This window comes from Pleurodeles waltl, chromosome 1_2 (genome assembly GCF_031143425.1).
Source record: "Pleurodeles waltl isolate 20211129_DDA chromosome 1_2, aPleWal1.hap1.20221129, whole genome shotgun sequence".
Lineage (NCBI taxonomy): Eukaryota > Metazoa > Chordata > Amphibia > Caudata > Salamandridae > Pleurodeles > Pleurodeles waltl.
In genome coordinates, this window is record NC_090437.1 from 1,125,369,788 (window position 1) to 1,125,386,416 (window position 16,629).

At 45.3% G+C, this 16,629-nt stretch overlaps 1 protein-coding gene across 1 annotated transcript in view; it reads right to left on the reverse strand.

Annotated features, from left to right (window-relative positions):
- The window catches only part of LOC138248718 (ADP-ribosyl cyclase/cyclic ADP-ribose hydrolase 1-like), a 367,725-nt gene that overhangs the window by 195,496 nt on the left and 155,600 nt on the right, over nt 1–16,629 (reverse strand). The window contains exon 4 of the mRNA XM_069202573.1: nt 1,149–1,231. Coding sequence (XP_069058674.1) covers nt 1,149–1,231 — 83 coding nt within the window. The remainder of the gene's footprint in view (nt 1–1,148; nt 1,232–16,629) is intronic.

A 16,629-nucleotide genomic window follows, 5' to 3' on the forward strand; every position in this document is an offset into this window, starting at 1 on the left:
TTGGGATAGTGGGGGGGGTACAGCAGCAGGTCGCGACGGGCAGGAAGGAAGATTGACAGGCTCAGGATGACAACGAACGGCCAGGATTGAGAAGTAGCTACACAAGACTCGAGAGGGGTGGCAGGAGAACTTGACAGGGAGGGGGGAGGATGGTGCTTAGGTGAACTTGATGTCTAGTGAGGTTTTAGTTTTGTAAGGCAAAGGCCGAGGGGAATCAATTGGAAGTGCACCTGTTCAAATAAAGTGGCCTTTTACACACAGCCACGGTGTCGTGTTTCTGTGCCTTCCTCCCCAATGGGGTCCCGGGGGGGGGGAACCAGCTGAAGAATGAGGTCTCCCCCCCGGGGTCTTTGGGGAGGGTGGTACAGCCCGGGTCGCCATGGGCTGCAAATTGGGCTATTTTGGGCTATGTGGGGGGGGGGCATATATAGGGGTCTCCATTTTGAGACCGCCCACCATTTTGTCGTCGGTGACACGGTGGCCGGTCCCGTTTTTGCAGAGTAGAACATTTTTCCCTCCCTCCCTCCCTATTCCATTTCTGTCTTTTTTCCCTCTGTTCTTACTGGGTTTTTTTTCGTTTCGTTATGATTAATGTTGTGTGAGAGCGTTGGATTGGAGCAGGTGTGCATCCCGGGTTTTTGTATGGTGGTGTCGCTGGGAACAGATGCGATTGGCGGTGATTAGAGTTTGCAGCCAACTAAACACGTGCGGATGGGCAGGATGGATGGGCAATTTGGGATAGTGGGGGGGTTACAGCAGCAGGTCGTGACGGACAGGAAGGAAGATTGACAGGCTCAGGATGACAACGAACGGCCAGCATTGAGAAGTAGCTACACAAGACTCGAGAGGGGTGGCAGGAGAAATTGACAGGGAGGGGGGAGGTTGGTGCTTAGGTGAACTTGGTGTCTAGTGAGGTTTTAGTTTTGTAAGGCAAAGGCAGAGGGGAATCAATTGAAAGTGCACCTGTTCCAATAAAGCAGCCTTTTACCCACAGCCACGGGGTTGTGTTTCTGTGCCTTCCTCCCCAAATAACAAAAAGAAAAGCTAAACGGGAGAAAGATTATTTGTGGTTATTTCCTTTTACTAGTATAGTTTCTGCATCACTACAAACTTCAAAACTCACCAGTCCACCTTAGTGTTCCACTTACATGTTCCGATGCCGTTTTCCAGAAAACAGAAAGAGGGTTGTTTTCACATTCGTTTTTTGATGGACACGATTGATAATTCAATTCTGTAACAAAATATTACATGTCTGTGAACTAGTTTCGACCCTGAGGATTTAAACGTTTGCAGAACGTCATTTGCAGAGCATACGTTGTATTCAGTAAATATAGAAACACATGTATAATGAAAAAACAACGTTTACGCACTGTATTCTTAACTAAAGAAAAACAATTTGCCAGCAAAACACCAGTTCCAGGACCCACGATTCTGCAAGAACTTTACCGTGCAAATGTTAAGATCCTATAATTCAACAATAGTCGCCCGCATTTATATTCAGATTCTTATTAGATTGTTTGTAAGGCACATCCTGGCTTTAATAATGTTTTACACTGTTGGGGCAATACTTTCATTGTTGCAGGAAGTCTCCAAGTGCCGCCCACTTTTTAGGTTGAGCATGCGCTGTCTGGAAGACCAGTTGTATTGAATAAATGACTTTGCTCCCACTTGCGGCTTACCATTGGTTTAGTCCAGTGTTGCTGTTCTTTGCTGCCTCTTTAGTGATCAACGCAGAGGAGCACCCCTCAACTACAGTTTCTGTCCGCTTGCTGTCTTCATCTGTTGTTGGGGCAATCTATTTTGTTTGCAGTACCGTTGCAGTGCCGCACGCTGCTCTTTCCCTTTAAGTAAGGCAGCCGCGCCTTTCTTTAAATCAATTCTCAGCACCGTGCCCATTTCATGAACACTGCTCTTTATGTTTTTCTTTCCTACTTGTTTTCTTAATTACTTGGAACATATTTTCTCAGCTCAGCACCCATTTCACGAGCACCGCACTTTAATGTGTACTTTCCTGCTCATCCCTCCCATCCCCTCCCATACTGCTGCATTTATTTTTTATTTTTTGGATTGGTGGAGGTTTCCAATTAAGGAACAAGAGCATGAGGCATAGCAGCCGTTCACAGAGTACTGTGAAACTGCGCCGCTCTACAAGCACTTATGCTACAGGCTAAAGCATGAACATCCAGACAAATGCACCCCCACCACTGTCCCGTTCATCACCCCATCCGAAAGACAAAGCTATTAACTCGGCCACAGGTGAGACCAACTGGCTTTGCCAATGCTTATTCTTTTTGCTGGGGCACAGTGGACACTTTTTACTGATTGCTATTTCCTGAAAGCGTTTCCAGTATCGAAGGTGGGGAATAGTAGGAATGTAGCCTCTTTCTAGCATAGTTACCCCCACTTTTGGACTGTTTGTGAGTGTGTCAGTGTGTTTTGCCTGTCTCACTGGGATCCTGCTAGCCAGGACCCCAGTGCTCATAGTTTGTGGCCTAATGTGTACTGTGTAGTGCCTAACTATGTCACTGAGGCTCTGCTGACCAGAACCTCAGTGCTTATGCTCTCTCTGATTTTAAATGTGTCACTATATGCCAGTGAGTTAATTTACCAATTTCAATTGGCATACTGTACCCCCCTTATAAGTCCCTAGTATATGGTACCTAGGTACCCAGGGCATTGGGGTTCCAGGAGATCCATATGGGCTGCAGCATAGATCCATATAGGCCACCCATAGGGAGCTCAGACAAACCCTTGCACAGGCCTGCCATTGCAGCCTGCGTGAAATAACGCACACGTTATTTCACAGCCATTTTCACTGCAGTTAAGTAATTTATAAGTCACCTATATGTCTAATCTTCATTTGCTGAAGGTTAGGTGCAAAGTAACTAAGTGTGAGGGCACCCTTGCACTAGCATAGGTGACCCCACATAGTTCAGGGCCATTTCCCCGGACATTGTGATTTCGGGGACGCCATTACACGTGTGCACTACATATAGGTCAATACCTATATGTAGCTTCACATTGGTAACTCTGAATATGGCCATGTAACATGTCTAAGATCATGGAATTGTCCCCCCATTCCAAATATGGTATTGGGGAGCCATTTCCATGCATACTGGGGGATCCACCATGGACCTCCAGTACTGCCAAGCCAGCTCTCTGAGGCTTGCACTGCAGCTACAGCTGCTGCCTCCTCACAGACAGGGTTATGCCCTCCTGGGGTCTGGGCAGCCCAGTCCCAGGAAGGCAGAACAAAGCATTTCCTCTGAGAGCAGGGTGTTACACCCTCTCCCTTTGGAAATAGCTGTTACAGGCTGGGGAGGGGTAGCCTCCCCCATTCTCTGGAAATGCTTTGAAGGGCACAGATGGTGCCCTCCTTGCATAAACCAGTCTACACCGGTTCAGGGACCCATTCTCCCCTGCTCTGGCAGGAAACTGGACAAAGGAAAGGGGAGTGACCACTCCCCTCTCCACCACCGCCCCAGGGGTGGTGCCCAGAGCTCCTCCAGTGTGTCCCAGACTTAAGCCATCTTGCTTTGCAAGGTATGGGGGCACTCTGGAGGGCTCTGAGTGGCCAATGCCAGCAGGTGACGCCAGAGACCCCTCCTGATAGGTCAATACCTGATAAGGTAGCCAATCCCCCTCTCAGGGCTATTTAGGGTCTCTCCACTGGGTACTCTTCAGATTTTACTTGGAGGTTACCTTGAGGAATCCTCTGCAACAACTTCAGACTCTTCTGGCCTGGGATCAACCGCAGCCTGCTCCAAGAAACGCTGTAACTGCAACAAAGTGTCTACAAGAGACATTTTTCTTCAGCAACCTCAGCTCCAAGTCAGCAACTGCAACAGTTTCCACCGTGTGCATGCTCTGGGGACTCCCTGTCTTCATCCTGCACCAGAAGGACCAAAGAACTCTCCCGTGGAGTGACGGCGTCACTCCCCTGCTCCAAGCAGGCACCTTCCAAGGCAATGACCCATACTGTGGGACTCCTCTCAAGGTGACGAGCATGTTCCTAAGGACACAGAGGGTGGGCATCATCGACATAGACTGTCCTGGGGTCCTGCTGACACAATTTGGAGGAGGTAAGACCTTGCCTTCCCAGAGAACAATGGTACCCCTGTGTATTGTGTCTTCTTCGCCTCCTGAGGCCTCTGTGCACTCTTGGCAAAATTCCTTTGTGCACAGCCTGGCCCAGGTCCCCAGCACTCCATTATGTGATGCTCACCTCGCTGAGTTGTTCTCCAGCAGCGTGGGACCTTCTTTTGTTGTGCTGCATCAACTGTATTTTGCACCTCCTTTGAACCTGGATCCTGCAGCTTCCGGGGGTGCTGGCTGGCATCCTGAGGGCTCTTTAAAGTGCTAAGAGCCTCCTCTTCCTCCTTACACAGAGTTGAGGCTCCCAGGTCCCTCCTGGGTCCATCCAACACCATTTTAATGAAAAATGCACTTTTGCCGTAGCCAAGGTTTGTTGGTGCTTTCCAACACAGAATCTCATCTGCAACGATCTTCACGCTGTGGGACATCTTTTGCATCATGCAGGAACCCACTGGCATCTTCCTAGGGTGCATTTCTGCAGTCTTCGACTAACCAGGGACTCTTCTTTTGCACCCTCTTCTGGGTTGGCAGGGGCTTCTGTCCTTCCTGGAACTTCTTTTGACTTCTGGACTTGGTCCCCATCCTTTGCAGGTCTTCAGGTCCAATAATCCAGCAGTTGTTTTTTGCAGACTTGGTGCAAGTCTGCACACACTACACACTTGTCTAGGGGGGGAATTTGTGATTCACATTCCACTTTTTTAGTATATGGTTTGTGTTGCCCCTAGACCTATTTTCTCCCATTGCATTCTATAGGATTTCCTATTGTTTGCATTGTTGAATGACTATTTACTTGTCTAATTTTGGTGTCTAGTGTATATATTGTGTATAATACTTACCTCCAGAAGGACTATTGTCTCAAAGATATTGTTGGTACTGTGTCACCCAAATAAATACCTTTATTTTTGGTAACACTGATAATTGTATTTTCTTGTGTATAAGTACTGTGTAACTATAAGTGGTATTGCATGGGTTTTGCATGTCTTCTAGTTCAGCCTAAGCTGCTCTGCTATAGCTATCTCTATCAGCCTAAGCTGCTAGAACACTACTTCATTTCACTAATAAGGGATAACTGGACCTGGTATAAGGTGTAAGTACCCAAGGTACCCACTACAAACCAGGCCAGCCTCCTACATGAATTAGTTTTTTAAGTGGAACTGTTACTAACTGAAAAACTTTAAAAACTTTGAATTAGCAATTTGTAATGCACTTGCACTTTACTGAATACTTACTTTCTCAGTCCTGCTGAATCAACACTGAGCCAGAATTTTCTTTTGTTTGCGCTCTAGTTGTTCATTGGCTAGACTCTATTTTGACCAAATGATTCAGCAAATGTTCAGCTGCCGGTAAACTTTGCCATATCGCACCACTCATTAAGTACACTAGGGCCGAAATGTTTACCTTACGCACAGTATTGTGTGTACATGTTGGTGTACCTAATATTGATAATGCAGGAGTGTGACTCAATTGCCCTGGAGGTGGCTCCTTGCTTGAAGCCCCTAAGGGGGTCATTCCGACCCGGACGGAGGAAGCACCGCCAACAGGCTGGCGGTGCTTCAGGGGCAATTCTGACCGCGGCGGTAAAGCCGCGGTCAGAAAAGGGAAACCGGCCGTTTCCCGCCGGTTTTCCCCTGCCCCAGGGAATCCTCCACGGCGGCGCTGCAAGCAGCGCCGCCATGGGGATTCCGACCCCCTTCCCATCAGCCTGTTCCTGGCGGTTAAGAGGCTGGCGGGAACGGGTGTCGTGGGGCCCCTGGGGGCCCCTTTAAGATTTTCAGTGTCTGCAAAGCAGACACTGAAAATCGCGACGGGTGCCACTGCACCCGTCGCACACCAGCAACTCCGCCGGCTCCATTCGGAGCCGGCTTTATCATTGCTGGGGCTTTCCCGCTGGGCGGGCGGCCTTTTGGCAGTCGCCCGCCTGCCCAGCGGAAAAGTCAAAATGACCACCGCGGTCATTTGACCGCGGTACGGTCTTTTGGCAGTCTCCGCCCGCCGGGCGGTGCCCGCCGCCCGCCGGGGTCGGAATGACCCCCTTAGTCCCTTACCTAATAAGCACTATGGGCCTGTGAATCAAGACAGATTGCATGACGCTACTTCACCCTCTCCTGAAGTGTCCTTCTCTGCAGGTCTTTTAAACAGTAACTCTCTACCCAGACATGCACTTGACATTTATAATTTGTTAACAGACAGTAACTGTGATTTGCTTTTCCTCACTGAAACATGCAGCCGACATTGCCCTAGCAATCCCCCAAGACGTCTATATCAAGCAGTTTGATAAAGATGATAAAAATGGGGGGTTGGCTATTATACATCGCTCTGTTTTCTCTTGATTTGTCTTTAAACTTATTAATATTAATAATATAAAGGGCATGTCCTTCACTATTATTTTATCCCCCACTTTTGCAGTATCAGGTGTGCTTATTACCTCCCTGATGCCACAACTTTACAGCTCTTGACTAACACCTAAGGTAAAGTATCTACTTTGCATGCTAACTTTTACTACTCACATAGTAACCTTAGCAACAAATCTGCACAGTAATTTGTGAGCTCCTTGGAGGGTTTTATCCTTGAGCAACTTATTAAGGTGCCCACACACAAAGCTGGTCACTATCTCAACCTCATCCTGGCCTACCCTCTGTTGGTCAAGGTAAAACCAGTTTGGAAACTTGTCTGGTCTGACTATGTTTTAATTCCTTTTAAAGTTGTAACTCCGACTCCCTGTGACCTGCCATGTCCGACAAAGAAGATGTCTAGACCCTGGCATAAAGTTAATGATTCTCTCCTCATGGATGCACTTCAGTCCTTCATCTGTGATCGGACTGGAGATTTAGAAAAAGACACTGCACTTTTTAATGACTGGGTCACAAAGGCCATTGATACTATTGCGTCTTTGAAATCCCACTCTTCTAAGAGACTTAAGACCTCTGCTCATTGGTTCTTGAATGTGCTTAAATTGGAGAATTCATACTGCAAAAAGTTAGAAAGGTAATGGAGGACTAAATATGATAAGGATGACAAACTGATCTATTAGTCCGATCTTAAGAAATATCAGGAGCCAATCCATAAGGCTCAAAAAACATTCATTGCTTTGTCCATTTCTGAAGCCGATTAACTCACCTCAGGGTTGTTTAAGGTGGTCAGAACCTCCTTTCACCTGCAGCTACTAAAAATACTCTAACTCCCTCAGTGGAGCTTTGCAAAGGCCTCTCAGATTTTTATCATAGTAAAATTCAAGCAATATATGGTCAATTCCTGGTGCAGATTCACACTCTTCAGCCCATACCCCTTGTGGTCCTCTGTTGTCTAAAGTTCCTCCCACATCCTTTTAGGAATCCTGAATGGAACTTGGTAAATACAAGTCAGGTTCTCCGCTCGAGCCTTGCGGCCCAACCATCCTCAAACTTGCTGCCCGGTGGTGAATCCCTTTCTGAATAGATTACACAATGGCTCTCTTGGCCTGGCATTTGTTCCCTCTTGTTGGAAACAGGTTTTTTTGCTCCACCTGCTCAAGACGTGTTCAACCAATTCTAAGGTTCTTAATAATTTTAGGCCTAGTTCACTTTTTCCCCTGGTCACACAACTCTTGGAGAAAAACATGGTTAGGCAGCTTACACACTTCTTGGAGTCTAACCACCTGCTCCACGACTCACAATCAGGATTCTGTTCTGGCTATACTACTAAGATCGCCCTCCTTGAGGTCTCTGAATATGTCAAAGTAAACCTAGATTTAAACACTATAGTCATGGTAATGCTCTTGGATCTTTCCTTGGCCTTTGATACAGTCTCACACGCTATTTTGCTTGAGAAGCTGGAAAAAGTCGGTATCAGAGACCAAGCCCTACTACAGCTTAAATCTTTCATTTGCAAGCGTACTTGGATGGTTTTTCTTCCCCCTTTCACCGCTGCAGCAAAGCCTCTGGATTGCGAAGTCCCACAGGGGCTGCTCCTAGCCCTACCCTTTTCAATATTTACTTGCCACCCCCAGGCTAAAACTGTCAAGTCCTGGGGAGTGAGAGTTGGATCCTATGTGAATGATACTTAACTCCTCCTGCCATTTCAGGAAAATTCTTCATCATCCTTTAAGCCTCGTCTCATTTCAGTGGTGGACCGGACTAATGTTAGCTAATTAAAGGTTAACTCAGACAAGACTGAGATTCTTTTTTTTGGCTTAAGTCCACACCTGACTCTAATTGTTTGAGGCTGTCCTTCCCCAGTGGTAAGAAACCTCTGGGTGAAATTTGTCTCTGACCTCACCTTTGAGCCTCAGATTAAGGCACTATCTGCCTTCACTTTTTTCACTCTGAGGTCCTTAAGAAGGATGCTGCACCTCATTCCTGTGGAACATCCAAAATGATTGTTCATGTCTTAATGATCTCAAAGTTGGATTATTCCAATAGCCTGTACTTACTGCTCCCGGCTTATCTCATTCTGCGTCTCCAAACTATTCAGAACGCTGCTGCCCAGCTGATTTTTTAAATCTCTTCCAGGGTCTCATTATCAAGATATTTACATCATCTTCACTGGCCTCCAGCAAATAAAAGGATCCAGTTTAAGACTCTCACCCTCGCTTTGAGTGTATACAAAAATAAAGGCCCTCTCTACTTTAGGCGCCATTTCATGTCTTACTCTCAGGGGAGATCCTTGCGATCTAACAAACGTAAACTTTTTCAAACTCCTTGTATACACAAGGCCAGAAGAGGAGGTAGATCCTTTGCCGGTCTGCAAACTAGGTGGTGGAATGTGCTTCCTCTTGTTCTGAGAAGCACTGTTTTTAGAAAAGATCCAAAGACAATACTCTATGATTCTTGTGTGAACATTCCCTAGTACTGCCTTTTGTGGGTTATCCTTTCCGCTGGCGCCGGAACGCCTCCTTCAAGTTTACTGTGTGCTTTAGAAATGTGTTTTTTGTTTTGTATTGTAATGTGTACTGTCACTCTAATTAAGAATCGCTTTAAGTCAAAAAATGCCATATTTGGAATATGGCAGAAAAGATTTAGGGGCATATTTACAAGCCCCTAGTGCCACGTTGCGCCACCCAACCATCATTTTTTTTACGAAAGGGGGCGATAAGCAGGCCTTTCTCCTGCGCAAAATTTACAAAATGGCGCAATGCTTGCAGTGCACCAGTTTGTAAACCCTTATGCCACATTATGCCTGTGCTGGGCATAATTTATGCAGGGGGGACGTTCTGATGCAGGGAGGCCCGAAGAAATGACACAGTAAAGTTTACAACATTTCAGTGTGCCATTTTTTCTGTCATTTTTAATGCCTGCCAGAGCAGGTGTTAGAATGGCACACCAATTTTAATCAATGAGCCTCCCTGTACTTTGCTGCACTAGTGTCAAAATGTTGATGCTAGTGCAGCAAAGTGCCACAATAGCGTCAAAAAATTTGAAGCTGTTGTCCTAATGACCGCCATTGTGTGCCATATTGTAAATGCAACCATGGTGTCATTAGGTTTGGCAGGGGCGATGCAAGAAAAGTGGCGCATCGGGACCAATGCTCCACTTTCTTGAAAATATGCATCTTAGTTTGAAGGGAAATTATCTGTAAACAAGTTTAGGAAAAACATTACTAGAAATGATCACAGTATACTGTTGTGTAACCGAGAAATGCTTTGATTGTTTTAGTTATAAATATTCTAACTTTACGCTGACACATTTACTTGGGTCATATGTAATAAACAAAATTGCACTGCTTCTATTAACAGCATAATTGTTGCAACGTTGGGATTTGACCATGTAGGATTATGATTAGTGAGGGGTTTAGGAATGTGACTTCAATTGGAATGACTGCCTTGAAACTAGCTCAGAATTCTTGTGATGTTGTGTCTATGCACGTTTTCCTAACAGCTTCCGATAAAAGTCTTTACTGCATTTTTTTAGAAAAGGAGGTTTCTTAAATCACTGTGTAATCTGATTATTTTCCTTAGTCATTCACTACGTCTTGCCAAAATAATGGATTGTACTAATCTTAAAGAAAAGTAGTTACAATATGGTTAATGCTTAACATTGTAGGAGTCAATTATTCATATTTTTAACAGCTTTAATAGCAGCTTAGTGCCCTGATAGATTCATTAAGTGTTGACTTCAATGGGCTCTATTGTGTATTCCTTTATTCCTGCATCCACTCCCCCTTCTATCCAAAACGAAAAGTGGTTCATTTAGGGATAGTGATTTATGTGCCTCATTTAGAGGTGGGAAAACCACTGACTGACTTACAGTGGATTCTCCGCCAGTCTAACAGCCACAGGATCACCATCTTCAGTGTATTCTGAAACTTGGCCTATTTAGGTTGATCCTCCTGAAGCAGGTGTTCCATACTTGTATCTTCTATGCAATTCCAGGCAATCATTTCTTTATTCCTCATAAGCAAAGCCTGCCTTGAGTGTCTTGTTGGTGAGAAACAAAAATAAGTCAAGTGGGCTACCATATCCTGTAGGTCTGCCCAGCATTCATTTCTGATGAAAGTGCATGCATTGTGTTGTTCAAAGAAACTTCTGAAATAAAGCACCAAATAGGCAGTGATGACCAATTAGGGTGGGTACTTCCCTGGTGGATAAGGCGGGGCCTTCACTGCTTCTGTTGACTCGTTCGACCACCTGTCAGGGTCCTTATGACCATCTAATACTTCAATCTCAGATGATGTTATCAAAAGAAAGGTTAATAGTGTGTTTTTGCTGCAACTTTGACCTTTCTGCAGGGTTACCCCAGTTTGTGTGCCATTTTGCTGAACACTATTTTTGATGGCTATAGAACTCTGTGCACTTCGCTCCTATTAATCATAGGTAAAGTGCTTGTGCTTCTCCTTTAAACATGATGAAATTGTATATCCCTAAATATAATCTTTAACTTTACCTGTAGGTCCCTAATATATCTGTCTGAGTGCACCCAGGGCCATTAGGTTAAGTGTCACCAGTGGGTTGCAGCATCCATTGTGCCACCTTCTGCAGTGACAAAGCAAACATGACTGAATGTCTGCCTTAGTAGCCTGGCAAGTTGACTCCAAATTCAATTTATCAAAATAGCCCCCTTTTGACAAGTATTCGCCCCCCTTTTAAATATCAGTAGGCCACCCCTGAGTAGGCCTCACTGCCCATAAGACAGGGAGCATAGTATTTTAAAGTAGGACATGTAATGTGTAATGTGAAGCATGTCCTTAGTATTACGAACCTCTCAAAGCTATTTTGCACTGTAGCATGGTTGGTTGTTCCATTGGAAAGCATTGGGATGCAATATTCAAAAAATTAATACTGCAATTTGGGAATGGGATTAGCTAGAAAAATAGTTCATTTCAGTTGTGAAGTAGTATTTTTGTCTAAATATTACAGGGAAGCAACTTTAGTTGCCTTTGCCTTGCCTGAAGTTCCTGGAAGCTAAATCTGCATTTTTTGGTCTCTGTCTTTGGTCAACCAGTAATTGCCATTTAATTAGACATGAATGCATTGGACACTTTCTCCCAGCAGCAAACAATAGGTTGCCCAGAATGTGCAGTGTTGTCCCCCCATCTGAACCTGGTAGAATATGCAGGGAAGGATGGAGGATCCTTTTTAACATTAATGTGTCAAGTACTGCTTCAGAGTCACATTCTGCTTGACACATCTACTGAGGGTTTTCATATGACACTTGGGGTACCCTTCAAATAGGCATCCCTTGCCACAGGGAAGTGGTAGCTGACACTTGGGCAGGGCCCTTCATTTGCACCCCCTTCCAGACAATTACGACCCAATCACTGTGGGTCTCTTTTGACATTACACCGTCATAGACTGACAAATCTGTTTGGTTTACCTGTAACATTTGGAGCACACCTCTTTGGAGAAGGTCCGAATGTTACCTCCAAACATCTGATTTTGTCATATGATTGTGAGTATATGCCACCCACTATACGGGGACGTGGGCACCTCAATAATAGGTCACCCACATAAGAAACCCTCAACAAGACTAATTACATAAGTAGCTGGGGGCTGAGACGCCGTAATCTCTTGTCTCTTCTACTGCTTGACCGCCACCACCCTTTGTATTGTTATTCTGTTATAGACTGTGATTCTTTCCTCAATGGTCATTTTTTCTAATTTCATATTGATTCTTTGGGTTGGACGCCCGTTGGCCTACTGACCATAGAGAGAGGACTTTATTAGGTGTTATCTTTTTGTTTTTGCTGTACATATGGTAATGAACTCTCTTGCTATGACTAATGTTACAATAGACTCTGAGCTGAGGTGTTGTGGTATCTGTGTCTCTGGGGTAACAGGACACCGTTTGTTTGTGACCTTGTGAAACAGGGCACGTGAGGCCCATGATGTCTCTACTCGAAATATGATCTATCACACAATGTACAATACTAACATGGAATGTACAGGGCCTGCCTAGTTATGTGAAATGTTACAGAGTCTACCAATACCTGTGTAGATGTAAGGTTCAAGATGCGCTGTTACAGGAAACACACCTCAAAGCATCAGACTTAGAGCGCATGCGGTGTCAGTAGAGGGGTATATTAGCGGGCACTCCCTACTCTCAATATGCAAAGGGCATACTCATCTGGGTAGCCCCGGGGATCCCCCTAGAGATAGTACACACGAAGATTGATCCTGAAGGCAGATACACTGTTCTAAAGGAAACACTAGAGGGAACTGATATCTCCTTCATATCCTTATATGCCTGAACATTAATCAAGCCCTTTTCTTACAGTCCCTCACACCAGACCTGCTATATGATCTACTGCCACTCACTTACTGGGGCTGTGATTTCAACTGTGTACCAGATCTGAACAAGGACTGTTCCCGCCCCCCCTCCCCCCCCACTGGCAGGAGCACACTCCATATCGCTTACACAAAACTTTACATGTTGGGCATCACATGCATAGGTGACAGAAGCATGGCACAGTTTCATCGTTTACTCAGGGAATATTCTTAATATTCAGGGTTACATGACATACACACCAGGATCGACCTTTTATACTGCAACAAAAAGGCCCTCACTAGAGTTTCCAAAGCAGAATTGGATCATTGTCCCCTACAACTCCAACAGATGTGGGCCAAGAAGGTCCTTGTACCCAAAGTTGGCGCATACCAGCTGGAGCTCTACAGGATGAGTCCTTCTGTAGAGCCATCTCCAACCATATCACTACTTATTTCACACACAATGAGGGTACAGCCTCGGACCCCAGCATTGAATGGGATGCCTTTAAGGCAGTACCGCGAGGACACATAATTAAATCTGTCTATGGCTCGAATTTGACATCATGTAGAGAACTACATACCCTAGAACCAGACATCAGGCAACAGGAAAGGCAGCTTCCTGATGACCCATTGGAAGCTGCCCGTTTAGCAAGCTCGCGATTGACATATACCGGAACACTAACAGAACTGTGCAAAATAGACTATACTAAATACTGAGCCCCAAAACACATAGAGGGCGATAAAGTGGGTAAATTACTGGCATGTTCTGAAAGGCCAGGGCACACAATCACCACGATAAGCAATAGGCGGGGCACACTTCTCAACACGCAAAAGGAAATCAACACTGCATTTCATGCCTACTATAAGGACTTATACCCAGACCCATGACACACAGACACCCCTTAAATTTTTTTATCCTTTCTAGACACAATACAACTGCTGCGGCTGGGTAAGTATGCGTGCAGACTTCGAAACAGGCATCACTGAAACCGAGATCTCAGAAGTGATTAAAAAAATGGCTTGCATTAAAACCTTGGGGGTGGCTGGCTGGCCAATAGAATTTTATGCAGCCTTCAACACCAAGTTCCTACTTAGAATGTAAATTTCAGCCCTCTCAAAGTGAATGCTCCCTAACACACTCTGCGAGACTTCATTAGTGACCCTATGCAAACATGATTGGGACCTATTGCTATTGGGGTTGTAGAGACCCCTTTCCCTTTTCAATTCGGACTACAAGATACTGGGTAAGATATTTTCTAATCATCTGGTCCTTATAGCGCAAACCATAGTACATTCCGATCAAAATGGGATCACACCAGGGTGTAACACCTTTCTGAACCTACATCGCCTCCTCATGCTAATGGACTTGGCACGTTAACGAACACCAATGCCTGGGTGGCTGCAATAAATATAGAAAAGGCCTTTGACACCCCTGGATTGTCTACCTACAGGCGATTTTGGTGAAAATGGGAATAGGCTCCAAATTCCTTGCCTGGGTTTCCCTACTTTACAACACACCACTAGCCTAGGTCAAAACAGGGTGCACTATATCTAAACTACTATTTATAGAACTCGACACTCACCAAGGATGCACACTGTCCCCTATCATATTTACACTGGCAATGGAACCTCAGGCATGCTCACTCAGAGCTCAGGCCCCACACTGGGGGTTTCACTCGGATGGTCACTGGCATAAAGCGTTACTGTTATGCTGACAACTTGTTGGACTAATTGAAATATGACAGCCGCAATTCTTACCAGGTTATTGATATATTCCAGTACTTTGGAGATGCCTCTGGACTTAAAGTGAATTGTGGCAAATCCCATCTATTCCCAATAAGGGCTATGTCAGAGGCCCAAAAAGCGTCATTGCCACCTACCCCACAGACATGATCCTGTCGGACTATTAAGTACCTGGTGGTTAGGATATATCACTCAGAAATTAATCTTATAGAGGATAATGTGGGCAGAGCTATTGCTGCCACGAGATCCTCCCTCCCATTTTGGATGTCGTTGCCGCTTGCTCCGCTGGGAAGAGAGGCAATCTCCAAAATAATATTACTACCCAGATTTCTATATTTCTTTTCCGCCTTACTGGTGACTATACCCATTGTTTGCAGACATACTCACACCTTTTGTTAGTCTCATATGAGGTAACGGGAGAAGGCAAGTAACACTGACTAAATTGTATGCCCCTATGGATTGGGGTGGAGTAGGAGTCCCCAACTATGTACTCTACGTTGCAGCAGCCCAACTTCAATGGCCCATGCAATGGATAAATGTCCATAATACAGTCGAGCTGGAGGATTGGTCTGGGGAGACGCCCCTCCCTCCAGTGTTGTAATAGTTGGTGGGATCCGAACTGGAGGTAACTAGAAGAAGTGGCAATTCACTCATGCAGGTAGCTCAGAAATGCTGGACCAAATATGTGATAATTCAACTATTTACCCTCCTTTTGCACTGGAACTGTCGTAGGCGATGCCAGCTTGTCAGGCACTGCAATCGCGACCAGAAGATGTGGCATGGATTACAGCTGGTATAACTAGTTGGGGTGATTTATTCACAGATACAATTCTGACCACGTTTGAGAGTATTCTAGATGACTTCAGTATCTCTCAGGAATCCTTCCTACTGTACGCCACTCTCACAAGATACCTGCATGAAACTTGGCATAAAACACACAACAAACCACAGACCTCATGGCTATTCCAAACTCTGTTGTTGCGTGGAGTGGGGATCAGGGTAGTAACTCACTTGTATGGTTCTCTAAGGTCCGATAGGGAGGCTCCCCTCACCCAATTGTGCACCTGTTGGGACACTGCACTTAACACTGTTCTGACAGACAAACAGTGGACTCAATGTGTAGAAATGCCTAAACTAACTTACATAAATGCATCCCTAAAATACAAATAGTTCAATTACTTACACCATACTTACCTCACTCCAGAACTCCTGGTCTGAATGTATCCATGGTTGCCCGATGCCTGCCCCCACTGTTGTAATTTCCCTGCTGACTTCCTGCACATAAGGTTGCTCCCAAATATTCGTCTTCTGGGACGAAGTTGCACTTTTCCTTAGAGAGGCGCTGGGTACACCCATCCAAACTAGCATACAGTACTTGTTAGAAATTACCACCTGCTCTGCTACCTGTAGATCAATTAATAGATTTTAAGATCTCTCACTGATGCTTGCAAAACATTGGATAGCAATGTCCTGGAAGTCCACAATACCCCCACAATGACAGGTGTGGCTATCGGACCTGAAATCTGCCATTCTTGCAGAACAACAATTGATACTGGCAGCATGGGCACTGGGTCACACAGCGCCAAAGACACCTCCGAAATGGCAGGTATATTTACAGAAAGTGAAGATCGCCATGTCATCCGCAGCTCCAAGTGAGCACTCCATGGAGAGCCATGACACAAAGGATTATATTACCCCTTCTGGCTTTATTGAGTCACATACAACATGATGTGTCTGACTCTAATGCTGGATAGCCCCTTACACCTACGTAGGAGCACCCTGTCCCTACACCTCTGAGGCTACAACATGTAACTGGCATCACATACACCCCATCCCCTGCTGCCTCCTTTTTCCCCCATACGCCTTCCCTGGAACCAAACATCCCTACAATAGGACTCACACTAGACCCTCCGGCCATGGTACCAACTGGTTTTGCTCATATACACATGAAAACTCACAGAAGGCTATTGGAAACGTGCGGTTGTGGAAAGCAGGCTTGGTCATGTCAGGGTGGATGATTACCTATAACATGCCATGCTTAATGGGGATAGGCATCAGGGAGCCAATATTGCCAATCATATTATAAACTTGTGAGAGAGCGTAGCTTATATAAT